This window comes from Azolla caroliniana, unplaced genomic scaffold (genome assembly GCF_043228905.1).
Source record: "Azolla caroliniana isolate FFs.n. ecotype wild unplaced genomic scaffold, voAzoCaro1.0.p SCAF_2, whole genome shotgun sequence".
NCBI lineage: Eukaryota > Viridiplantae > Streptophyta > Polypodiopsida > Salviniales > Salviniaceae > Azolla > Azolla caroliniana.
This window is the reverse complement of record NW_028230437.1, coordinates 373,001-398,343: the sequence shown is the minus strand read 5'-3', so window position 1 is coordinate 398,343 and position 25,343 is coordinate 373,001. Positions and strand designations below refer to the sequence as shown.

Here is a 25,343-nt window from a genome sequence, read left to right as displayed (position 1 = left end):
AAATAAAACCTCATCTATAAATTAACGCTTAAGCTTATAAATAAACCATTGTCCTTTACATATTAAGTTATTCCAGTATAGATGTTAGAGACAATCCATGTCTATCTTTTGCATAGACCTAAGGCTAGGTTAACCTCGGGTTGTCACCTAATTCTGAAGAGATGAACATCCGCATTGTTTTTCACTTCTTCCTTAGACTCACCACATCCCTCATATAATCAATACTCAAAAGATTCCCTTTAAATGCTTCACTTATTCATCAAAGGTGAGTGTGGTTACACAAGCTCTTATGTACTTTTTCTCCTGTAATACACACTCTGGAAAATGAGAAAACCATATATCAACCTGCCAAGAACCCATGAAATACATTGTGCGAATGTTGTAAAAATATGGACACAACAAGGAAAACACCTTAGATTTGACTAGCAAAGGCTTCCGGATCTTTATAGACGAGCTCACCCCAACATCTTTCTCATTAGCTTGATCCACACATGGCGCCTCTATAAATGGCATTAGAAAGCCAGGAATTTAAAATGTAAAGCAAATCGAATTATTGATCAGATGCCATTTCCTTATAAAGGTTCATGTCTGTTTACTGTACCACATCTTAGAGTTAACCACTTAGCAGAGATGCTATAGGCATTGTTCAGAACTTGGGAACATGTTTATGGCAACATTATGCCATTGCTGTGAACATTAAATAATGACGTCAGAGCTGTGAAGATCAGTATTAGATGCTGAACAAGAAATTTTGATAAAAAAGGACGGATTATTTTCCTCATTGAGGAGGCTTTACTGGTGTTAAAATCAAATGATCTTGCTATTCTAGAAAGAAAGAAAGAAAAATTAACGTCTTTTAAGAGGCCAAAATGGCCTATAAGACCAAACAAGAGATTACATCGTAAGTGTTGTCTCGTCTTTGAGAACAACAAATCAAAATAAAATAAATATTACTCCGTAAATATAAAAGTAAATAAGATAAAAAGAGAAGAGGGAATCTGGTTTCCAGCACATGTCAAATTCTCAAGTTAGATATATTCTAACTTTTGTCTTCAAATGATATCTAGCACAGGTCGATCCAGAATGGAAAGGTCTTTGAAGCGAGGGAAGCACCTGCAATGGCAGGAGATAATAGCCATTAGCTGTCGATGACAAGGGTGTTGATGTCACTTGAGGTCATGGTCCATGGGGTCGGGGCCTACGTGCATGACAAATTGCTATTGCCCGATTAATTGTAACCCCTTTGTTATGTCCTGGTTGGGAGCCCATTTATGTATCCCTTGATGACTTGTAGCATTAGTAGGAGTGATGGGGCTAAAGAAAGTAGTCATTGTGCTTTGTGGATGAGATCGTGTGGCTGTATTATTCAACAACTTTTCATGATGTCTCTTGAGCTCTAACAAGAAAAGTCCTAGGCACCGTTGGTCCTCATATTCTATTACCTTGCGGAGCGAGTCAAAGCCTTGTTTAAAGAGGTAATGGTATCTCCCTCTGATTTCATAAAAGGCACTACAGTGACAAACATAGTGTTCTGCGAATTCCACTCCTTGATGACACAATTGGCAACGACCTTGTGGGCTCGGGTACATGTCGAACATTATGCAATACAAGAGTAGAGCCACCTGGAAGGTTAAGCTCTACTGAGCCAATGCCTACGATGGCACAATGCTGAGAATTTCTGACTCGAACTGAGTCAGAGAGCCAAGCCAAATACTACCATAATTGAGATTGGTGCGGGATCACATGGTACAAGGCACCCGAATCGAGAAGCCAAGTTGTGGATTCTACGGTCGTATACAGAACTTCTAATTTGACCAAATTCTCAATGAATAGGATGTTCAGGTCATTGGACAAGATTTCGACTAAAGAACCGACAAAATTGACCTCCTGTTGGATGCCCTTTTGTTCCGATCTCTGAGCCTTCTCATTTTTGGCCTTGAGGGCACGGCATTGGGCCTTAATGTTTCCAAGTTTCTTGCAGTAGTTGCATGTTCGGCTGTCCCTGGACTTGCTCCGGCTCTGACCATTGTTCGGCTGTCGGGAAGAACTTCTTCCTTGATTGTTCGGTCATTCGGCCGAACTTTGTATTACATAAGCATCACTAGCCGAATCGTATACAAACAATTTACTTCGAGCATCTTCAAACAGAATTGAGCTCGTAACCTCGGAGTAGTTAACGGCTGTAGTCAATGCATTCCACACTGTGGTGACAAAAGTTTCCATGAAGGGAGGAGACTGCTCAGCAGCAAAAGAGCTTTCACGCTCGTTGTCGATCATCATCCCCGGAGCAGAAATCTGGAGTTCATACTTCTGTACTCGTTCATGTGTGTCTGGACTGAATCAAACACTTTCATCCAAAGATTGTAAAGCCGCCGGATCATGTAAATCTTGATGGCAGCCACCTTTTTGTAGGTGTCCCACAACAATTTCCACAATTCAAATGCTGTCGAACACGATGGTACTGTATAGTAAACAGATTTGAATAGATGCATCTGAATTGTGGCATGAGTTATAGGGTCAAGCTTTGTCCACTCGTTCAGCTTGTAATCTTCTGGAGGGTTTTCGTTTTCGATTGGGTCGATCTGACCCTTTACGATCATGTAATCTTGCACTTGCTCCTTCCAGAAGTTGAAGTTTGTGCCATCGAACTTCTTGAGATTCATCTCTGATGAGCCGGATGCTGATGCCATCTCTTGATTAGTGTCATCTGGTCGGAAAATTATTGAACAAAAGATTTCAGTCCAACTGAAATCTTGGAGAAGTGTGTTCCAGAGATCCAACAAACTTGAGGTCTTCTACAGCCGCAACAGGGGTGCTGGTGATGGGGACAGATGATACCAAAAGTTGTGAACAAGCTCGTCAATGGCGAATAACAAATCAGCACTGGGTAGTAACAGACTTACAAGATGGGAGATTAGATCAATAAGAACAGAGATTATACTGGAGAGAGATCCCAAGAAGCACACAAGAATGTAACTATATTATCCAAACATCACAACAGAAAGAATGGCCACATCATCCTCAAAGTAGTTTCAGTTATATATTGACTGAACTAGAGCAACTGCCATTTGAGCATATTACAAATATGGCCTAAGCTAGTTTGTCCAAGTGGGATAATGTGAATACAGTGATTATAAATCTGTATTCGACAAAACCTTCACACATGGCTCTATTAAAGATGTGTGCTAGCAATGGGAGAAAGTTGTCACAGGCATAGATAAAGTGCTCACCCACCAATCCATCATGATCTTGGGCCTTCCCCAAATTGTAACCGATCAATGGCATTTCTTACATTTTGTGGAGTAAAAAAGGTTAATTCATGTGGGCATGAGGCATGTGGGTGGGGAAGAGGAGGTTGCCCCAAGATATCATATAGGACCTTTGCATATTCATGCCACACCTGAGGTGAGGTCAGTTGTGTGGTAGGTTGCCTCTCATTAAACATTTTCCATGCTCATTTACTTTCTTCTCCTAGAAACAAGTGATACAAATTATCTTTAAATTTAGCTAAATACAATCTCTTCTTCTTCCTTACAAGGCGTTGGAAGATTGCTCTCGCTTGTTTGCATGTATAAATGCCCCGAGTTACTTTACACTGCAAGCATCTCCTTGTATCACGACATTCCTCATCATACCAACTATTTTGTATTACTTTACCAAGTTTGGGGGATTGGCCATTATGTTAGGAAAGGCATTTGTGGCTGCTTTATGGAATGATTTGACAATCATTGCGTAAGTTCATCAAGGGGGGTGCGAAGGGATCCAAATCTAGCATGCCATTGTATACTCCACAACTATACACACCAATTGTCTCGCAAGTAAAGCGATACTTAGCCAGCCCACTTTCCTTAGCATATACATCCCTTGTGCATCGATCCTTTACCTCAAAACGTAGATATGCATGATCTGCTACCAAGCCAATAGGTCTACCTGATATAGTGAACTCTTTTATTTCAGGTATAAGAGATCAAGATCCCATTAGATAATCTGCTTGCACCTCCTTTTGGGTTCCAACATCTCAAAGCATCTGATCCAGGCCATTGTGACAATCCATTATATCTCAAAGCACGTCCCAGGGCTAGAAAGTGTTAGCCATATTCAATTATAGCACTCATATCTTGAGTTGGTCGCTTTAGACCAACCTCTTCTGCCATAACTTCGTTGGTGTCAAACATAGTTGTTTATTCATCCTTGGTTCGTGCATTATGCCCCCATAGTAGTGAATCTTATGATATCATCATATAATGGTAGATATGGTGATTCACCTAGAGGTGAAAACCTTGAGTAGGCAGGCAAAAAGTAGCAAATTGCAATATATAGCTCCTAAGATCCCCTCTTTTGATTTGTATCGGCATGTGACATGCATCTACATCCTTATGGACAACATGCGCTCTATCATGGAGCTCCTTTTTGTATAACATAGCCACTCTTCCTGAACCTCTAATGCTTCCTGGTGTCCGAGGTTGGGGACGACATATTGACTCCCATGCATATCCTTGTACCTCAGGGAGTTTGCTAGCCATGCACAGGTGGGTCTCTATATACATAGCAATATTTGTGTTTTTGAAGGTATCTTCAAAATATCTGGCATCTGTCCGTAGAGAGCTGTTGCAATTCCATATAGTCATGCGTAAGGTCTCACAGCCCATATATTGTCATGCGGTTCTCTTCTCAATAATTATGACCTTACCAACTCTATATAGGTCCCATTTTTCCCTTTCTTGCATCAAGCACTCATGGCATGTTTTCTTTGCGGCGTTCCACTTGGGCTAGAGTGAGATCGTCAACTGAGTATATTTTCTTAGCCTTGAGTGCCTTTCTTTTAGATAGGAAAGCTTTTTTCTTGTCAATATCTATTAAGTGGATTATAAAGGCTTTAGCTCTAGACTCATCTCTTCCCACCCTCCACATTGAAGCAAATGGAATATCTGATGCCCCAATCTTTGTTCCATGATTCATGGCATCTTCTTGTGGGCTTCCCAACCAACCACTCGTACATGTAACACATGAGCTTTCCTCTTGGCTTCTTCTTCTAGTGTAGCATTTGTCATTTCCATCCTATACACTAATGTTCCTTTTTTATTTTTCATTACCTCTATCCAAGGACCATTTGCTTTAATATTTTCTGGGGCATGCTTAGCTTGAGATTTAGCATCTTTGGCCATGTCTGCCCATGTTTGCATTTCCTTAGTGACATTGGCTTTAACTATAGAGATGCATTTTTCCAATGCTTCTTGTCCTTTTGCTAAACCCACTTTTATAGCTACTAACTCAACCTTATTTGAGGATATTTCATCCTTCAGGTATTGTGTCATGTCATCCTTGAGCTCTAAGTTTGATTTCTTGACGTGGCTTGTTATGTCTTTCCGCATCTCTTCTAATAACTCAATCTTGAGAGAGGCGTACAACATTGTTTCTTCTTTTAGTGCTCTTTCTATATCCTCTCTGATAAGATTGATCTCTTGTGTAATCAAATGATGTAATAGATCATTTTCCCCATTTTCAGCATCAAATGGAATGTCGAATGGAGCCTGCATTTTGGGTGCCTTGTGCGTCCTAATGCTATTCGGGGTGTTCCCATTCGTCCTTTTCGTCTATAGTATCTTCTTGGGGTCTTCCATAGATCTGAACCCTCTTTGTGTGTGTTGAGATCTATATTTTCATTTTCTGTCCATTCAAACTCCATGGCGTCTTAAGAGAGCAAATACAGGGTATGAAATGCATAGCACAGAGGGAACAATATAGATTCCAGAAATTCCTACTTGGCAGAAAACATAGAGGATCAGACTTGGCAGAAAATGCAAAGGATCAGATTTGGCAGAAAATGCAGAGGATCAAACATTTCAAAAAAAGCGAACATACATGGCCATTGTTCAATGCAGAGGATCAAATTTTGCAGAAAACGCAGGAGGACATGGGTAGAAAGAAAGAAAGAAAGAAAGATATATTAACGTCTTTTAAGAGGCCAAAATGGCCTATAAGACCAAATAAGAGATTACATTTTAAGTGTTGTCTCATCTTTGAGAACAAATCAAAATAAAATAAATATTACACAGTAAATATAAAAGTAACTAAGATGAAAAGAAAAGAAACGAGGGAATTTGGTTTTTGGCACATGTGAGGTAGAAAGAAAGAAAGAAAGAAAGATATATTAACGTCTTTTAAGGGGCCAAAATGGCCTATAAGACCAAATAAGAGATTACATCTTTAAGTGTTTTCTCGTCTTTGAGAACAAATCAAAATGAAGTAAATGTTACACAGTAAATATAAAAGTAAATAAGATGAAAAGAAAAGAGATGAGGGAATCTGGTTTTTGGCACATGTGAGATTCTCAAGTTAGGTATATTGTAGCTTGTCTTCGAAAGATCTCTATCATAGGTCGATCCAAAACGGAAATATCTCCGAAGCGAGGGAAGCACCTACGATGGCGGGAGATAATGGCTTTTATCTGTCGATGACAAGGGTATCGAGGTCGTGGTCCATGGGGCCGGGGCTTACGTGCACAGCAAATTGCCATTGCCCAATCAATTGTAACCCCTTTGTTATATCCTGGTCTGGATCCCATTTCTGTATCCTAGGGTTGACTTCTAGCATTAGGAGTGATGGAGCTAGAGAAAGGGCACTGGTGAATTTTCAAAAATTATCTGTATCTATATGCCATGTAGGAACAAACAGCATGAGACCACATTCTATTATTCTTTTTGACATAGAAAGAAAACTGAGTGAGGTCACTGCTTTAGAGAGAAAGAGTCTCCAACTATTTCACAAGCAAAATTGAGACATTCTACCTTTGAAATACAAATAACATGCAACAATGTTTCTAATTGGCAGTTTAGAACAGATGCAAAATTTCTACCGCCGGTAAACTCAGTAAACGTCAAATTCCCTCTTCCACCATAACGAGTTACTGCACGAATCATATGTTAATCCCTTCTATTGTGTTTCACCTGGATGTTTGGTTAACTTTGTTCTATGTGAATTTAATCTAAAAGCATAGAGAATTGGGATGAATACCAACTACTCCAAAGTTATTGCTGCAGTTTTTCTCGCAGTTCGCAACGAATACTTTAAATCGTGTCTGTGAATCTAAGGAAAAAACAACCAGCACAGACAATTATAGAACAGGAATATAAGCAGTGTATTCAGAATAGTGATGTAATTCAGAATGCACTGTGATACCTAGCATGGGTGTCTTGGAGGGTTTTGCTTGCCTTTTAGTATTCTGTAGAGCCCTCATCAGCTGCAATGCTGTTTTCTCATTATGAAATCCCCTTGAAAGCCATTCATAAAGAAAATATTGATGTGGAAAACAAACTTGTCAGCATGACCACATACCATTGATGAAACCAAACACATATATATTAAAACTTAGAGTTTGAGAAGTTAAAGACCGGGAAAGTGAACCTTGAGAATGACATCAGTTACCCAATCACAACATAATGATGTCCGTTACAGTTAAACTGACTATTCAGAGCATAAAAGTTGAGCATGCACTAGACCATCTCAAGGGAGGGAGACACGCACACGTGCTCCAGAAGACAAAGCAGATGGTTGATGAATCTAACAAATAACACACAGATGGTGCAATATTGTTAACATTTAGAAATCGTGTAGCCATTGCTTCAAAATAAAATATAAAGATGAGGCAAGAGGCACAAATAGAGTTCCTTCCAACGAAGTAGTAGAGCAGTGCTTGTTTGGGAAATATGAAAACAGTTGAGATAGAAACAGAGATACTTCTAATGTCTAATAAATAACATGACAACAAACAGACAGACAGAGAGGTGAGAGAGGGAGAGGGGGGGATTTGGGGCTTAGTTTTAGGCCCCACGGAAACTCACACTTGCAACAAGTCGAATCCCACTTGGACTCAAGTGCATCAATTTCAAACTTGGCTTTCAATATATATATATATAATATGTATGTATGTATGCATGCTACATTTTTGTGTACCATAGTGCAAATAAGCTACTGTGTATGTTCAAGTCGATCAGATGAATTGGCAACTTCTCTGAATCCAACTTCCAATACCAAGAATGTGCAGATAAACTCACACATGTTGTCTTGCACAACTCTTAATATTTCTTTCACATTGCTTGCAAATGTTTTAATTCTTGTCGGGAGGACTGTGAGCAAGACAAAAGGAGCAGTGGGAAAAATTTGCACATGGAAAGCACCATTTAGTTATATCGATTCTCTCTTGGCAAAAGAAAAGGATCTAATCATGAGACAAAACACAGTTCGAAAAATGAATACCAAAGAAGATAGACCACCATCTTCATTCAACATCCATTTATCTGAAATGTTTATTAGCCCTTTTTACACTGGAAATGGAGAACCCTACAGATGACCAATGACACTAGGCCTATATCTTGCAGGACAATCCCTCTTAATGTCCTCAAACATATTCATATGATAACTCGAGTCTTGCTTTATGAAGTAGAAGAATGGTGAAGCACCATCCCTCTTCATGCATGGAATGAGATTGGGAAGATTCAAAGCAAATTGAGAGTTAAATCCAAAACTTGCTACAAACGCTATTCTCCAACACTTAAAAACAGCCAAGGGTCCCACCACCCATGTGTCCAGGAAGAATAGGAATGCCCCACCTGGATGAAGTGGCTCTCGTACCACCAGCTCACTGTCCGTTACTATGTTTCTATACATGGGGATACTTCCATTAACAGGCTTTAGTAGCAAATTTCATTTGTTCTTGGGAACAGATATTTGACCCAAAAAGATATTGGCACTACAAAGACTATATAGATACATCACAAAAGTCAAGAATATGCCAAACCCATGGATTACAACATCTTTCTTGGAATGTTAGATGTAAGCTACAAAAGAGTCATAAGAGCAAAATTCTCTCATTTAGTTGTGTCATTGACATAAAAAAGATGTTCAAAAGATAGGGTGTGGAAGATCTTTTAGGGATGTCAACTGATGCCATGCCCTATGCGGTTATGAAGCACTAAGGAAGAAGTGGGAATATTCTAAAAATATTACATTGCGAACATCAACCCTGAATATTGGGTTCAATATAAGGCAAGGATACCTACTGATCATACTTGACCTTATCTCATTAACAACATGAGTATTAACTCTTGTAGAGCCATTATACTTCTTCACACTCGAACACACAAGCTAAGTATTGAAGTTGCATTATGGCATGAAAATAAGTCCAATATAATGGCATATAAGGTATGCGATGACGGCCTTGCAGAAGATTAATTTCACTTGCTTTTACATGGTCAGCATATACTGCAATTCTGAGAGCTATGACATATTAACAGGGGGTCATAACTTGAGTGAAGACAGCCCAGCCCCTAGAAGGTTGAGCCCATATGTGTATGCTTCATTCACACTTACACTATTTGCGCTTCAAAATATGAGTATCCTTTCTCAGGAAGGAGACTCACATCAAGAGAACTCATGTATTCAGTTTCCATGGGTCAATAATGGGCACTTTATGAATGCCAAAAAATATCCATCTTTCTTTCAACACCCCTAATAATGCAAAAAAACATAAAGATCCTCGAATGTCAAATTCTGGGAATCTTGTGAGATCCAAGATTCAACGATGTCATATTGATCAACCAAATGATTCCTCCAAGATTTGACAACACATTTAAATTTGCGAGCAATTACCTTTCATGTACACTAGCTTTAATATATCATATGCATACCAGTCCTTGGCTATTTCAGCCACTGTTGTTTTTCGTTCATCCAATGAGCGAAGATGTTGAATTTCACATCCCTGTAAAAATGATAACGCTAAGAAAACTACTCATATTTAACCATCATCACTTATAAAAAAAATTATAACGAAAATATGAAAGATTTGTAGTATTATGCTAAGTTGATTTGTACTTTTATAATGCTAAATAGTGCCAAATATTTAGTACCTTTGTCAGTTGGTTTCTCATGGATGTTTTGTGGCTTGGTCAAAAACCTGTCCTTTCTTACTATGATGATGACAATGCATAGGCAGTGTGATTCATGCATGAGGCAATGATAGAGTGCAGTGTTCCTCTAAATAGTTCCAGTTCTAGGATGACTTACATACATATGGAAAAACATGAGGCAGTGAGAACTCATGAACATTGTGTTTGGGAAAATGGTTAGATAACTCAAGAAACCCCAACAATGGGGCCTAGTAAAGTACATCTTATGACGTGGAAGACTGCAAAAATGAAAGCCTTCCATGAAGAATTTGATATGGAAGATTTAAAGCTAGTAGACACCCCAGGAAGAGTATGGCAAGCTATTGAAACCATGAACATATTCCACTAAAAATTTGAGATGGAAGACTACAAGTTAGTAGACTCCAGGGAGTAGCACAGGATTTCTGCCCTACAACTCTAACATCTTTGCAGCCACTTTACCCATGATTTACGGCTTTCAATAGTTTCCAAGTCTCTGAATTATTTCATGAAATAAACCCTAAGCTGATATAAATGATGTCTCAAAGTAAACCTTATTTTCTTTGACCCTCTTTTTACGTACTTAACTTGATGTTCCACATCTCACTATTTTTTGACCATAAGTTAGGACCAAATTTCTGCATCTTCCTCAGTTCACAGCTATTATGACATCATGACCTTGGAGGTACTTTTGTCATTTTAATAGAGAAGGCATTGAAATGACAAAAGGCCTAACCTCACTCTTCACAGCACAACTATTTCAGTTCTATTGATCATAGAAGCTTGCCCAGTACAATCTTTTATCTCATCTAGCATGTTTGTTCAATCTAGAGGTTAGGCCACCAGAATCTTATGTCCCCTGCTACAGCTAGCTTCAACTTTATCAATATAATAGTATTGGAATTTCGATGCAATACAAAATAGGAATTTAGACTGTTGTGTTTTACACCATTAGACTAGTTTCATAAAGCATTGTCTATTTTGTTAATTATAGATGGTCAAATAGAGATAACAGAGAAAGTAGTTTTTGTCTTATGTTTTTATGTTCAACACCTTGTAATGGTTCATTGAATGTGCATTATCATTTGAATCACTTTGAATGAAAGGCTTCTCCTCCTGAAAGTGATGAAGCTGCTGGCTTGCCATTTCTTGAAAACCGTATCTATAGATGTTTTCTTTGTCTAGGTCCAGCTCCTCAAAACAGAAGTTTTCAGGTAAGAACAGAGAATCATCAACTATGGTGTAGTCAAATTCGTCAGAATCATCATAGATAGAATCTTTCATCACCAACTGAAACCTTCTCCGAGTTCTACTACCCCTCCATTGTGCTTGTATTTTCACTACTGCCAGTTTCTTATTTGAAAAGCTTTTCCTTGCACTCCAGCCTTTCCAATATGCTTGTATTTTAGTTGCAGCACAGGAATTAAAAATTTTATGACCATGCAAAAACTTCGCCCGCTGCAGATAAAGATGTTCTCTGCACTTATTTCGCACCAAGAAACCTTTTGCAATAGCCTGCAGCCTTATTATCCTGTGGAGATATAAAGTTATATCTGCCTCGTAGCTTTCGTTCCTATGTAACTTCTCTTTATAATGATTGTCACCAAAATTCAAATGCTCCAACATGCAGAGCTGGAGATCAGAGATATAGCCATCTCGCACAAGACTATCACATTCAGTTTGCTTATTATCTTGCATTAAATGTATGCCTTCCTGCCCAAGGTAAAAGTCTGATAAATTATGAACAGAGTAGTCCTTTATTGCCTTATAGCTACAAGATTCCTTCAAACTGTTAAAAAGCCTTTTCTTGTGATCGAGGCACATAAGTTGAAGAGATTGGAATCTCCACTGACATTCAACGACATAAGGAGAATATAATTCAGCATTGTACATTATCCTCCACACTTCTAGAAGCATTCCCCATAGAACACATACATCTGACTCACCAGCTAAAATCTTATTTCCAAATATCGGCTCATTCCTATATGATGGATTATGGAAATTCATCATTAAATCACTTGGCTGTCTATCAGCATAGCAAGTGGGAACTCGTAAGACAGATGTTTGTGTTTTACTTTTCAGTGATGAAACATCCAGGACACCAATGCATGGCATGTAGCCCTTTTTTATAGTTGACCTTACATGCCACAGACCTATGGAATTTATTACGTTCACAAAAATGTTTCTGATTGCCCGAGACCTCACACAATCAGACAGAGGTTCATTATCTAATTCCACCAGCCATGGAACTGCCTCAAGAACCTTCTCAATATAATTAGGCAGCTCTGCAACTGGATTATCATTGAGCTGAAGTGAACGAAGTTTCGAGAAGCAACCTAACTGCTTCAGCAGCTGAGCATTAGTTATCTTGTTAAATGAAAGGTCAAGAACCTGAAATCGGTATCAAAAGACATTCATTATTAGCATTTCAAACATTACAATAATGCTATCTTGGCATTACGGACTGATGTATATATAGATATAAAAATAAGATCGAAGTAAAAAAAGGCTGAATGCATAAACCTTCATGAAGAAAACCGCTTTTGCTCAAAACGAAAAAAATCTATGAGATGGGAGTGTTCAGTATGCAAGTGCACACCAGCAAACAAGGGTGGTCAAGAAGAGCTAAGACCATGGTATCTGGTAAGTGATCTCCAAAATACAGGCACATGGAGGTATCATATGTGTGAAAAAATTGATTGCCAAATCAGTGCGAGTACGTAACAATTTAAGGAGCAAACCTCCTTTCACCCAATGCTCCAGAACATCCCATTTGGATGTCACTAAAACCCTTCTAGACAAGTAGAGCCAGGCAATGCTTCAGGACCTCCCATTTGGCTGGACTGTTAGATATAATCAACACTCGACCCCAAGTTGTCAATTTATCCCCATATGTATTCGAGTGCACATTTTATGATATAGCAGCCCAAATGAGTAGTCATTGTGCAACCTGACCATATGGGTTAATGAGGTGTCAATGTGGGGCACCGTAGATGAGTCGAACAGAACGTATTTAGTAAAGAGGGAAGTAGGGTAATGGGATTGACTGGCCAGATCGACTAGAAGTATATTCTCTGCTGGCAATTTAAGATGTATTTCATGTAGAATGTGCCAATAACTTTAAGAAAAGTACTATCTAGCATTAGCTTATATCTATGGAGCTGGGTCATATTAAATGACTAGTCAGTTGACAGAAAAGGAATATCCCCACACTTGAACATTTAATGTGACAATGAGACCAAACAGAGAGTATAAATATGCACTCTCTTTCTCTTAGATAGTTTCTGTGACTATTATCTGTGTCCTTTAACTTTGTAGTTGACTAGTCCAGATCCCATCTAGGCTCTAAGGTGTGAGTGCACAGGAGGACTACCATTGTGAGCTACTCTGATATGTCATAGAAAGTTTGTATTCACACATACATCTCTGTGAGTGTAACTCTATATGCTTATCTAGCCGATTCTCAATATTCCTAAGCTGAACCTCATGTAGTCCCAAAAACACTTCCAATGAAAAGCCTCAAGGTATAGTTACAATTTGCCAGAGTTTGCTAAGTCACCTTCCTCCATCCATTTGGCCTCTACAGCAAGACATGGTTGCAACTAGTAGTTATATATTAGATGCATCTCATGAATACTATTTGGCTTGGCTTATGTTTATGAAACTGTTAAAATGGTTGATCTTCCTTCATAATTGACCATCTATATCTTATCTTGAGAAATCACCCAAACCTTAGTATTTATTCCTCAAAGTTGTACGGGATTGAGTTTATTAGCTTTCCAAAGCAAGACAAGAGGGAGTAATCAAAACCCTACATGGCAAGCCAATCCTTAAGTGTACCATTTTCTGAAGGGATACAGAAAATAAATATAGCATGCTAAGGGGAAAATTATTAAGAATCAAAGTTGAGTTATAGCAAGCTCCAATACCTACCTCCAGAGATGGTAAGCCCCAAATAGGCATCAGTATGTCAATCTCATTATCTTGTAGGTACAACCGTTGTAGATTTGGCATCCATGCTGTACATGAGAAGCATTTTATCAGATTTCCATTTAACCATAATTCTCTGAGAAATATGCTTCCCACATGGGTTGGAAGCTCTTGAAGCAAATTTCGTGATGCAACAAGTGAAACCAAAAGCGGACAGTGGATCAAACTATTCCATAGGCTCTTTCCATTCAGTCTGTTTTGGCCTACATCCAAAACTCTTAAGCATTGTAGACCTGAAAGCCCACTTTCTTCTAATCCGCCAAGTGAGCTGAGATTATTGGAGCCAAGATCTAAAACTTGAAGATTTGGACATAAAAGTTTCAATCTTTCTACCTTCGAGATTCTGTTACAACTTAATCCAAACTCTTTTAGATCTGGCCAACAAGCCCTTGGCTGCAGGTTTACTTTACCTTTGCAGTTCATGTGTCCGGCTGTATTGACGTCAATCAGTTCAACGTTATGTTGTGGTAATACAAAACTGGAAGCAGTCAATTGCAATATATAATTTCCATCCAAATGGAGCACTTGCAGCTTATGCATATGTTCCAACCCATTGAGGTCAGACAGAAAGTTATCTTTTAAAGAGAGTTGTTCCAAAGTTTCTTCATAGCCAATAAAGGCATTCTTCACACTGCTCAAACGGTTCATATCCGCAGTAAATATTCTTGTCAATGGACACCAATAACTCAGAATCACTTCACCTAAAGAAGAAAGACCTTCATGATTTAGGTTCAAAAAGCTCAGAGTCTGCAGATCTTTCCCAAAGCAGTTATGTTTTTGCTCAAGTAGAGGCCCATTTAGAATCAATGGTGCGACCAAACCTACATCAGAAAAGTTATCCTCTGGATTCTCAACATGCAGCCTGTAGGTTGGCAAGATCATATCAGCATCTCTGCTATGCTCTTCATTGTCTTCAGTTTGGGCCATGACTCTCTGAAAAGTGGCTTCTTTCATGATGTTGTATACTCCCTGATGTAGATCTGGCAGATGGCTAGTATCTCTTGCACTAAGCGAATTAGATTTTTTTATTTGGTGGTCACCCCCTATGTCACCCTTATTCTCACCGACTTTATATTGACATTTTTGCATCTTTGAAATCGAAAACTGCCATTTGCTTTGAAGTGAAACTGACATTGGCCAATTCCGTACCATAGGTTGCAAAGATGAACTGAAATAAGGGCTGGGTCTATTTGCACCAATATGCCAGTCCACAGAAGTTGCAACTATGTCGACCAAAGTAGAGTTTTCCTGCCTTCCAAAACTTAAGCTGAATGAAACCCTTCCGCTTCCTGCCAGTTTCTTCTCTGGATTTCCCAGCTCATCTGTTTCAAATATAGCCCAAATTCTCTTCATTTGCTCCTGTTTAAAATATATGATATGATTGAGACCCAATCATAATCTACAAGACTAATAAGTTATTCAAGGTGACCAAAACAATTGGATTTCTCAAGAGCTTGTTAGACTTCTTCTGCGTTTATGCATAGCCAAAGAGCATGTATATCCAACTAGAAAAAGGAATTCACATTCGCATTTACCATGGCTGCCATGTACAGCAATCAAATAGCAATCCTGGGAATTTCACATACATCCAAACTCCTTGATGTCAAGCATGCTGACTTCAAGATTATCAAACACTTTAAATCTCTTCCTTTTTTCCAGAACCTAGAAACAGTTCGATAATAAAAAGAAATTGGTCTTTCCATATCATAAGAAATATTCATAATGCGTTAAGTGTTACAGAAATCCTCGTCGGAATGAATTGCAAATGCTGATACTTCAGAATCTCTAATCAGATTACGGATTATGAAACATTTCAAATTGACTGTTTATCCCCTATTTTCCTTGTTGATTTTTGAAATCTCATGAATCTAGAATGAACTTATGCTTGCCCAAAGGCCAATGCCATTAAAGGGATAAAAGAGACATTTACATATCCTGAAAAACAAAAAGAAACTTAAAAATGTACCCATGTTATGCATTCTGTACAATCATTTATTAGACTTCCCACACATGATGAGGTGATGAAGAATGCATCGAATCAGCACATGTATATGTTTCTATAGTCATTCTTAGTAATTTATTTTATTAGGGTATTTCTGATACAATTCTGATCAATAACTAGTATGAATAATAATTAGCATCTCCTGGAAAAAGACTGGCCATAATATACAATTGTATATAAGGCTGCTCAAAATCATCCCTTTTCTCTCAATTGTATATGCTATCGAACCAATAATACAATCAATTCATCCCCTTCTTATGCATTCTTTAACAGTTACAAGATCAATTCATCATCTTGTTCTCAATTATATGTGTTATTTTAGCAACTATATGGTAAATTTATCGCCTTTTTCTCTCTTTGGGGGTATTCCACCAAGGAACACTAAGGAATAATCAAGCTACAGGGATATTCGGGAAAATGAAAGAAACTTTAGGAATCCAGTATAAATTCAGTTTCAACAGTTCTTTCCTGTACAACTGCGAGTAAATCAATCTCAATTTGATGTTTCACATGAAACCTTATTTTCATTTGACCCATTTTTTACATACTTGACTTGCTGTTCCATATCTCATTATTTTCTGACCATAAGTCCTGACAAAATTTTGCATCTTCCACAATCACATGAAACCTTATTTTCATTTGACCCATTTTTTACATACTTGACTTGCTGTTCCACATCTCATTATTTTCTGACCATAAGTCCTGACAAAATTTTGCATCTTGTTTGTTCAATCTAGAGGTTAGGCCACTACAATCTTATCTCAACTGCTACAGCTAGCTTCAACTTTATCAACATAATAGTATTGGAATTTGGATGCAATACAAAATAGGACTTTAGATTGTTGCGTTTTACACAATTAGACTAGTTTCATAAAGGTAACTGAAAAGCACTGTAAATGTTTCATTAAATATAGATGGACAAATAGAGATTATGTTTAAAGTTTTTATTTTCAACACCTTGTAATGGTTCATTGCATGCAGATTCTCATTTGAATTACTCTGAAAGAAAAGCTTCTCCCCCTAGTCATGCAGCTGCTGCCTCGCCATTTCTTGAAAAATGCATTTATAGAGGTTTTACTTGCGTAGGTCCAGCTCCTCAAAACAGAACTTTTCAGGTAGGAACAGAGAATCATCAGCTATAGTGTAGTCAAATTTGTCAGAATCGTCATAGATAGAATTTTATATCACCAACTGAAACCTTCTTCGATTTCTAATACCCCTTCATAGTTATTGTATTTTCAGTATTGCTAAGTTTCTTCTTTGAAGCTTTTCCTTGAACTCTAGCCTTTTCAAAATGCCTGTGTTTTAGTTGCAGCACAGCAATTTAATTTTTTATGCCTCTGAAAAGACTTTGCATGCTGCAAATAAAGACCTTTTCTGCACTTATTTTGCACCAAGAAACCTATTAAAATAACTTGCAGCCTTATGAGCTTTAACATTTCATTAATCAGAAATTTCCATATCATTGCAGAATCAGAATTCACTACTAGATATAGCAATATCTTCTAGATCTCTACATGAAAGGAATATTTGCACAGTTGTTTGAACTGTGTATATACACATATGTAAGTAAAGAAAACTTACCTGTTGAGAGATTTTCTTATGAAGAAGTGCAGGCATCATTTCTCAGGTTGAATGGTTTCTTCTCATGTCATCTTGCATAAAAATAGATAAAATGAGAGATTTTCCTTTTGAATTTTCCTTCCTGTTCTTCCTTAATCTTTGTGATAGATAGATGCTTTGTTTTCCAGATGTGGAAAAGGTTAAGAAAAGGAACAATAGCAACAATTTAAGACACAGAAGAACAAGACATGGAGAAACAATATAGCAAAGAGATAGTAAGGGGGGAGCTCCCAACTAAAATAGCGAGCATGGAAGGATGACTGACGACAATAGGGAAGGGAACTATGACGATCCTTTGTTTGTTTGTATGTTTGTTTGTGTCTGTGTGTGTGTGTGTGTTGTGATCGGGAAAGGCAAGCAAGTAATTCATTCCACAATCGCACTGATCACATCCCTCACTACCATCAATGTGTCCACCATGTCGTTATTGTGTAAGCAACCAACTTCTTATACCAAGCAACTTAAAGCTTTGTACAAATTGTACATGTTCACCCTTATATTTAAGCGTAGGGTATCAGTGAGGCTGTAAGGTTCGGACTACCAACATTTTTTATTTATCCGCATTTACAGTTAGTCCACTACTTTGGCAAAATGCTTCTAATGCTACAAGTAAACATTGCATACCATCAATATCATATGAAAAGATAACCATGTCATCCGCATATAAAAGCAATAAGATAACTTGTTGCATAAGTTTTGGGGCGTCCAATCCTTCTCTTGCAACCCTATTCACCACTTCTTCCGATTTATCAATGCATAAACCAAAGAGTGTAGGTGATAATGGACATCCTTGCTTAGCTCCCATGTTACTTAAAAAGTATTTTGAGAAACCATTCTCAGTTTTTAGTTGGCATCTAACTTGCTCATATAATCATGCAATAGCAACTCAATACTCTAATGACATGCCAATTTCTACCATTCTAATCCAAAGCTCACTTCATGGTACTATATCAAATGCTTTTTTTAAATCAACAAAGCAACAATAGAGTGTCTTTCCTCGTAGTCAACTTTCTTCCATAGTTACTCTTAACGTAACTAGATGATATAACGTGGAGTGTTTTGGGCGATCTGCAACAAGAAGAGATTCTCATCAGGTTAGAACTCCCAAGTGTCACTTCTCATCATCAAGAAGCATAGTTCGCTTGCCTAAGTGCATGTTTGTTTTGACTTTCAACCCACGCACTTACCTTTTGCTCCATGATAATTGTAAGTTAATTTTATACTTGATTCTTATCTCCTACTTTAAATTTTGGTTTGATCCAATTCATGAGTCAATCATTCAACGAAACCTTGTTTAATAGCCCAATCTAAGATGATCCAATGAAGAGTACTTAGCATTGTCCATTTTAAGAGCTCGCTTGTAATGAGAGTTACATCAACTACTTTTCCATTAGCCATCTTCTTTGTTCCCTCAATGTTCTCGACCATAGAAGCCACTCTCGCATGCATATATAGGCTTTGTACATATCTAGCATCTCTTCATTTGTAAATTCACCTTTGATATCTGCCTCCTTACCATTGAGTTGGCTTGGTTAACTTAAACAACCTTTCCTTTTTCTTTTCTAGAAGTATTTTCTTTTCGTTCTTCTAGCTAACTTTTTATATTGGTGCCACACCATGACCTGTTCACTTTCCCCTTTCGCAAACTCATATAGCTTGAGATATATCTTACGTTCCTCCTCAAACCAAGAATTACATGAGAAACTAGATCTTTTATGTCCACCAACACACATTCAAAAGTGTTGATATCCTACCATGAGGATGTCAACTTTCAAATGTTTCTAGTTTTCTTTAACATCATTACCTGAAGAGAGTGTTTTGACAAATGGTTCTCAACTTCTTTTGCATATATCATAGCTTTATTGTAACAAGGTTGATGATATATCTTCTTTCCTCTTTCACTTCACTACATTTGCTGATAGAGTGTGAGAGTGTAAGGTCCAAGTACAAGGGCTTAAACCCTAAACCCTTCCTTAGATGTATATTCTTGCTCTCTTGGAGTTCGATCCTCCATTTTAAAGAAACTTGTACCCTTGAGTTACACCCTACTACTATCTAAGATGATTGCTCTTTTGCATCCATCTAGGATTGTACAAACAATAGCTCGACAAAATGTTCCTTCTAACCTTTTCTTACCATCCCTATGTACGGCATATATGGTAACATCTTGCGTAGAAAAACGATCTTCAAAGAATTTTGTAATATTCTTTACAAGAGAATGTGCATTATTCATTTTTCTTTCAATTTCATATTGCTCTTTTGCATCTTGTACATTTGTATTGTTAGAATTCATTGCAAGATTTGTATTGTCTTTGGTGCCTCTCTTAGAACACATCTTTCCACTCTGTCATGATCGCATTTTCCTTTCCTTCAAGTGTAGATTTTATTTCAAAATTTGCCTTCATTAGAATCTCTTTTTCTGCTTCTAGATTTAGCATTTTCCTCTCCAGTTTAGACATCTGGTTTTACATTGCATGTAGTTCCTCGTTCAAACTTTTCATCTCCATATTTTGAATCTCCATTGCATGTTGAAGATTTAATTCTCTTTCTTTACTAGCACGTATTTCATTTTGCAAATTCATAACTTTCTTGCATAGATATACACATTGCCACTACTCTCTCGACCGATAGATTATGCACATCCTTCTTTGGGCTTTCATTTACATCATCAATCCTTCTTTGGGCTTTCATTTACATCATCAATAGCTCTTACACCCCTTCACATGTTTACTACTAATGAATAGACAAGTAAAGAAGAAAGCACCTTGTCGTCATTGAGCAAGGGTTACGAAAATTAACCTTTAGTTGCAGGAAACATGGATTCATGAAGGCAGCGGAGAGATTTGGATTATAGTTTATTGCCACGGTATCAGAACGCATTGTCTAAACATGCATTAGAAAGCTCTTTGAAATGGAGTCGAGAAGGCAGCAGAGAGAATCAATCATAAATTACCACCATGGTATCAGAACGTGTTGTCTCAACATGCAATAGAAAGCTCTCTCAAAGAGATTTTTGATGAGCTAAAGAACACAAAAAAATGGTGAACTGAGCAGAAAACAGGGAGAGAGAAAGAAAGAAAGAAAGAAAGATATATTAACGTCTTTTAAGAGGCCAAAATGGCCTATAAGACCAAATAAGAGATTACATCTTAAGTGTTGTCTCGTCTTTGAGAACAAATCAAAATAAAATAAATATTACACAATAAATATAAAAGAAAATAACATGAAAAGAAAAGAAATGAGGGAATCTGGTTTTTGGCACATGTGAGATCCTCAAGTTAGGTATATTGTAGCTTTTGTCTTCGAAAGATCTCTAGCATAGGTCGATCCAGAATGGAAATGTCTCCAAAGCGAGGGAAGCACCTACGATGGCGGGAGATAATGGCTTTTATATGTCGATGACAAGGGTGTCGAGGTCGTGGTCCATGGGGCCGAGGCCTACGTGCACGGCAAATTGCCATTGCCCGATCAATTGTAACCCCTTTGTTATGTACTGGTCTGAAGCCCATTTGTGTATCCCGGGGTTGACTTCTAACATTAGGAGTGATGGGGCTAAAGAAAGTTGTGATTGTTCTTTGTGGATGAGCTTGTGTGGCTGTATTCTTCAACAACTTTTCCCGATGTCTCTTGAGCTCTAGCAAGAAAAGTCCTTGGCATCGTTGGTCCTCATATTCCACTACCTTGCGTAGTGGGCCAAAGCCTTGTTTAAAGAGGCAATGGTATCTCCCTTTGATTTCATAAAAGACACTACAATGACAAACATAGTGTTCTTCAAATTCCACTCCTTGATGACACAATTGGAAAATTCTCTCTTCTAGAGGTAGTCGTGTATATCTACCTACCTCAATGTGTAGCTGATGTGATGAAGTTCGCAGCTGCCCTATCACACTACGCAACGCATAGGATAGATGTATGTCCATATAAGGTGGCCTGATGGCAAATCCATCCTCCGATGTATGTAAGAAGTGTGTCTTATAGTGGGCCATCTTTGTACCAAGTGATATTTTGGGGCTGATCCATGTTATCTTGTTTTCCAAGTTAATAATATCAGTTCGGATCACTCTATTCTTTTCCACTTTGGTCATATTTAATGGGGACAGTCCAAGCTATATTGGAACGGGGGTAGTGCATTTATACTCATGCCATGTGACTCGAACCATTGCTGCATTTCAGCATACCAACAATGAGTGTCTCCATTTTCAGCCAGTTGTTTTGATGACATAAGTGCCAACCTTGGGTACCTTCGTTTAGGGAGCTCCCAAAGACATTGGATAAATGTCATTGACAACGCCTCGGTTATTATAGGTGTTGCTCCCATCTCTACCCGGATTATATCGTGGGGCACCGATGCTTTGCTCCTTATCATGCGAGCAATCATTGACACTAAAGGCCTCTCTAAATCTTTCCAATGATTTGCCTTGTTAAGACTTGGTCCCCATGTCTCTACTCCATAGAGAAGACTTGGTGTGACAAGTGTATCAAATAACCATAGCTTAGTCCGTGGCTCTTGGAACTGCAAATGTGCACATTGTCTCTCGAGAGCACCAAGGGCTGCATATGCATGAGAAAGTCGGGCACAAGCGGCCTCCTGTAAGGAGAACCTAGGTCCTGTAAATGTTACTCCTAGGTATGTGTAGGAGCGTGTGTATTCCACCTTTTCCTCTCCCAAGAAGAATTCTGGTTCTGATCTTGTTACCCATGCCTGGGTGGTGTTAAACACCATCACTTTAGTTTTACTCATGTTGATTGACAAACCTTTGTCCGTACAAAAGAGAGACAGAGAGATGGACAGAATGTCACCGATGGAGAAATGTGTCCAGGAAACTAACGCACTTGTAGAGTCACATCTTGACAACTCCGATCATATCGAGTCATGTTTAACTAAAGCTAAATTTTCTGAGTCTAGTGATATTAAGCCCTTGTTGGTAGAGCATGTCATTGATCAAGGTGCCAACTTTTCTCTTGAGAACCTTGATACAAGCTTAAGAAGGATCAATGCCTCCTCACAATCACCCAAGGCACTTGTCAAGGTCAAATTCAATTTTAGATTGGTTCCTCTCTTCTCTGTTGCACTCCAGCATGATCAAGTTTATATTTCACATGTCTCCAAACCCAAGGTTGTACACTCAAGCATGATGAAGTTTATACTTCCCATTCCTCAAAACCCAAGGTTGTACAGTGGTGTATTTAAAAAGAAGACTGTGACAACCTACCAGAACGTTGCTGATCTTAAAGAGTTCCCAATCAATCTTCAGGAAGGAGTAGCTCTCCTTTGGGACTCATTCACACTACGACAAGATGGATAATTCATTGAAAAAAAAATTTGATTTTTACCTTAATCAATTGAAATGAAATGAATTCTATTTTGTTTTTACAAAGGTAAAGATAAAGTAGAAATAATAACAATAAATTAATCTTCTATTAAAATCTAATCTATGTGGAAGGAAGAATACAATATATTGATTTCTGTTACATATCAACAGTATATATATTTGAACTAATTTAATTTAGTGAGTGTGTTGTGAGTGTTAAGAGAATATATAATCTCATTAATTAAACACCATGGTGTGAATTGTTGTAAATTGATACCCTTCACACCTTTAATTAACTAATTGTCTCTATGCACGCACACATACACATGCCTTACCTTACCAGGTTGATTCCTTCCGATCAAAAGTTTAGCCTGCACCATGTATTTCTCTTCGATATCTTCTTTCACGGTCGTTCTTTCCATCCACGCAAGCCCTCGTCCTTGCCTCCTCCTCAATCCATATCCCTAAACCATTCCCTTCGCTTCCACTTCGATCGATGCCTCCCCGACATCGTCTCATGACACTTTTCGGGTTGCAGGTTTCGTTGATTTTTGTCTTTCTTTCTTTTCTGGGCTGCCTCGCCTTACCCAACTTCCCAACTTTGGAGCCTTCAAAGAAGAAGAAGAAGAAGAAGAAGAAAAAGGACAGGGGAGGGGGGAGGGGGGGGCATAGGTTCATACGCATTTGTTTTTAATGATATATTCATGTGTTTTGTTTTGTCATGAATGAGTATGGATTGATTCCATTTTTTTGGCTAACTCAAATCGATAAAACAATTGAAGACCCTTCCTTTCCTTCTTTCATATTTATATTGGCGGGTATGTTGTACATATGGTAAACTTTTTTAACTCTTTTTCGCATGTAGAATTTGTATCCCCGCCGGGGGGGGGGGGGGGCAAGTGTCATTAATCAAACATGATAAGAGCCGTTTCTATTTTATCATTATTAGTTAGAGCAAAACCAATAGCAAACTTATTGATATGTTGCGTCATTATAGTATTATCCATCACCTTGTTGTAAACGGGTAATTCAACTTGGTCTGCAATGGTAAAAAATTCAACTTTTCAGTCTTCTTCTCTAGCCCCTAATTGATTATCAACCAACATATTGGGATTTGAATCATTCATTTGAGTAAAACGAAAAATAAGATTTCCTCACCATTTGTTTTGAGAAAAAGAATCACTTTGTGTTATTCTATCTTGTATAGAAAAAGTACATTGGGTAATGTGTCACAGATTCAATGTTGCTAGAGATAACTCAAAAGCTTGAATTCTAACCGCTATCCTTTTGGTCGTGGGAGTAACACTATGAATTTTAGTCATCATATGGCTTTAACATGTCTCCTAAGATATAGTAGTGTATCAAATTGGAATATGAGACTCCCTTGTGGGTTATTCAATCCTTAGCAAATGTGATTAAGTTTCTTCTAATGGAAGATATTGTTTCCATCTATCTTGATAAGGTACCGAGGCATAACATTCAAGTATCTCACCTGAACATCCTTTGAGAGGTTGTGGTACAATCAAGTAGAGTAGTCCATTATCAAATAAAGATTCAGCTTATTAAAATGCCTTCAAATTTTTTTGGTGTAGTGTTTGCTCAATCACTCTTTTACCAACAAATTAAAGAACCTTAATTTCTAACTCTTTACAAGGTCAGACATAATTAAGACACTACAAAGGGTAGTACTTAATATAATCTAGATACCAATGGTTATTGGTTCCAATCCTAGGTTTTTACAAACATTGGAGCCTAATGCCCAAGAACGATAATTACGAAAAACAATTATAGACTAGAGAGAGGGATGGCATGGAGGTTCACTCTAGAATAAGTTGGTATAGCACAAAAGTAAGATAAAACAAAAAACAGATGGTGGGAGGACGTGGGCTCCTATTTTAGATTGAACATGATAGACTACAATGACCGTTCAAAGACTTACCACTACTAAAATGCATGGTAAGCTTCTAAAACATTTAATTAATTATTGGGCTTCTTTGATTCTACGACACCATATGTTGAACGTAGCAAAACGACATACTGTTGTGGTATTCTGGTATCAAAGCCTAATCTTATCTATACTCTTGGGCATGGTTCAACTCTAAGATTATGTTTTGACAAATATCCTCAATTTTCTGTGCTCATTAATTGAATGCTAACTCAAAATTCTGTTTATCCACTATGATCTTATTCATATAGGTAACTATGTCATTATGAACACCCATTATGATTGAGTTGTGTTTTCTGAGGCAACATTTTCAAAATTTCCATGCAATCAAACAAAAAATAATAAGACACACATAAGTAAATAGTATATGAACACCAACAGACATCAAATTAATATCCAAAATGTACTAGTGATGCTAAGGTAAAACAAAAAGGCATGAAAAGTCTTTACATTTGGAATAAAAGCATTTCAAAGGAAAGTTTACAGCATTGGCTTTCTACTCAGAATGCAAAAAGCTTACTTGTGTCTGTACATATTCATCTGAAAAC

At 37.8% G+C, this 25,343-nt stretch overlaps 1 protein-coding gene across 7 annotated transcripts; it reads right to left on the bottom strand.

Moving 5' to 3' along the window:
* Positions 1 to 23,475, bottom strand: LOC147866930 (uncharacterized). Of its 7 annotated transcripts, none has more exons than XM_087339702.1 (8): positions 23,186 to 23,475; positions 14,324 to 15,272; positions 13,857 to 13,942; positions 10,977 to 12,314; positions 9,687 to 9,757; positions 7,180 to 7,271; positions 7,015 to 7,086; positions 1 to 500 (listed from the first exon to the last, which is right to left on the bottom strand). In XM_087339702.1, exons 1-8 carry the CDS (start codon positions 23,270 to 23,272, stop codon positions 253 to 255), a joined length of 2,943 nt encoding a protein of 980 aa, XP_087195828.1. In that variant the 5' UTR covers positions 23,273 to 23,475; the 3' UTR covers positions 1 to 252. The 7 variants fall into 7 exon arrangements, with proteins under 7 accessions (XP_087195828.1, XP_087195824.1, XP_087195825.1 ...); XM_087339698.1 differs by adding an exon at positions 15,449 to 15,575 and having other exon boundaries at positions 13,857 to 15,272; positions 23,186 to 23,472; XM_087339699.1 differs by having other exon boundaries at positions 1 to 303; positions 412 to 500; positions 13,857 to 15,272; positions 23,186 to 23,472.
* Positions 23,476 to 25,343: the final 1,868 nt, after the last annotated feature.

Coding starts and splice junctions, on each gene's coding strand:
- LOC147866930 (XM_087339696.1), bottom strand. CDS start 23,272: ATGGAAAGAACGACCGTGAAAGAAGATATCGAAGAGAAATACATGGTG. Junction 9,758..10,976: donor ATTCAATGAACCATTACAAG/GTGTTGAACATA, acceptor TCATTTTTACAG/GGATGTGAAATTCAACATCT. Junction 501..7,014: donor CAATAACTTTGGAGTAGTTG/GTATTCATCCCA, acceptor TGCCATTTATAG/AGGCGCCATGTGTGGATCAA.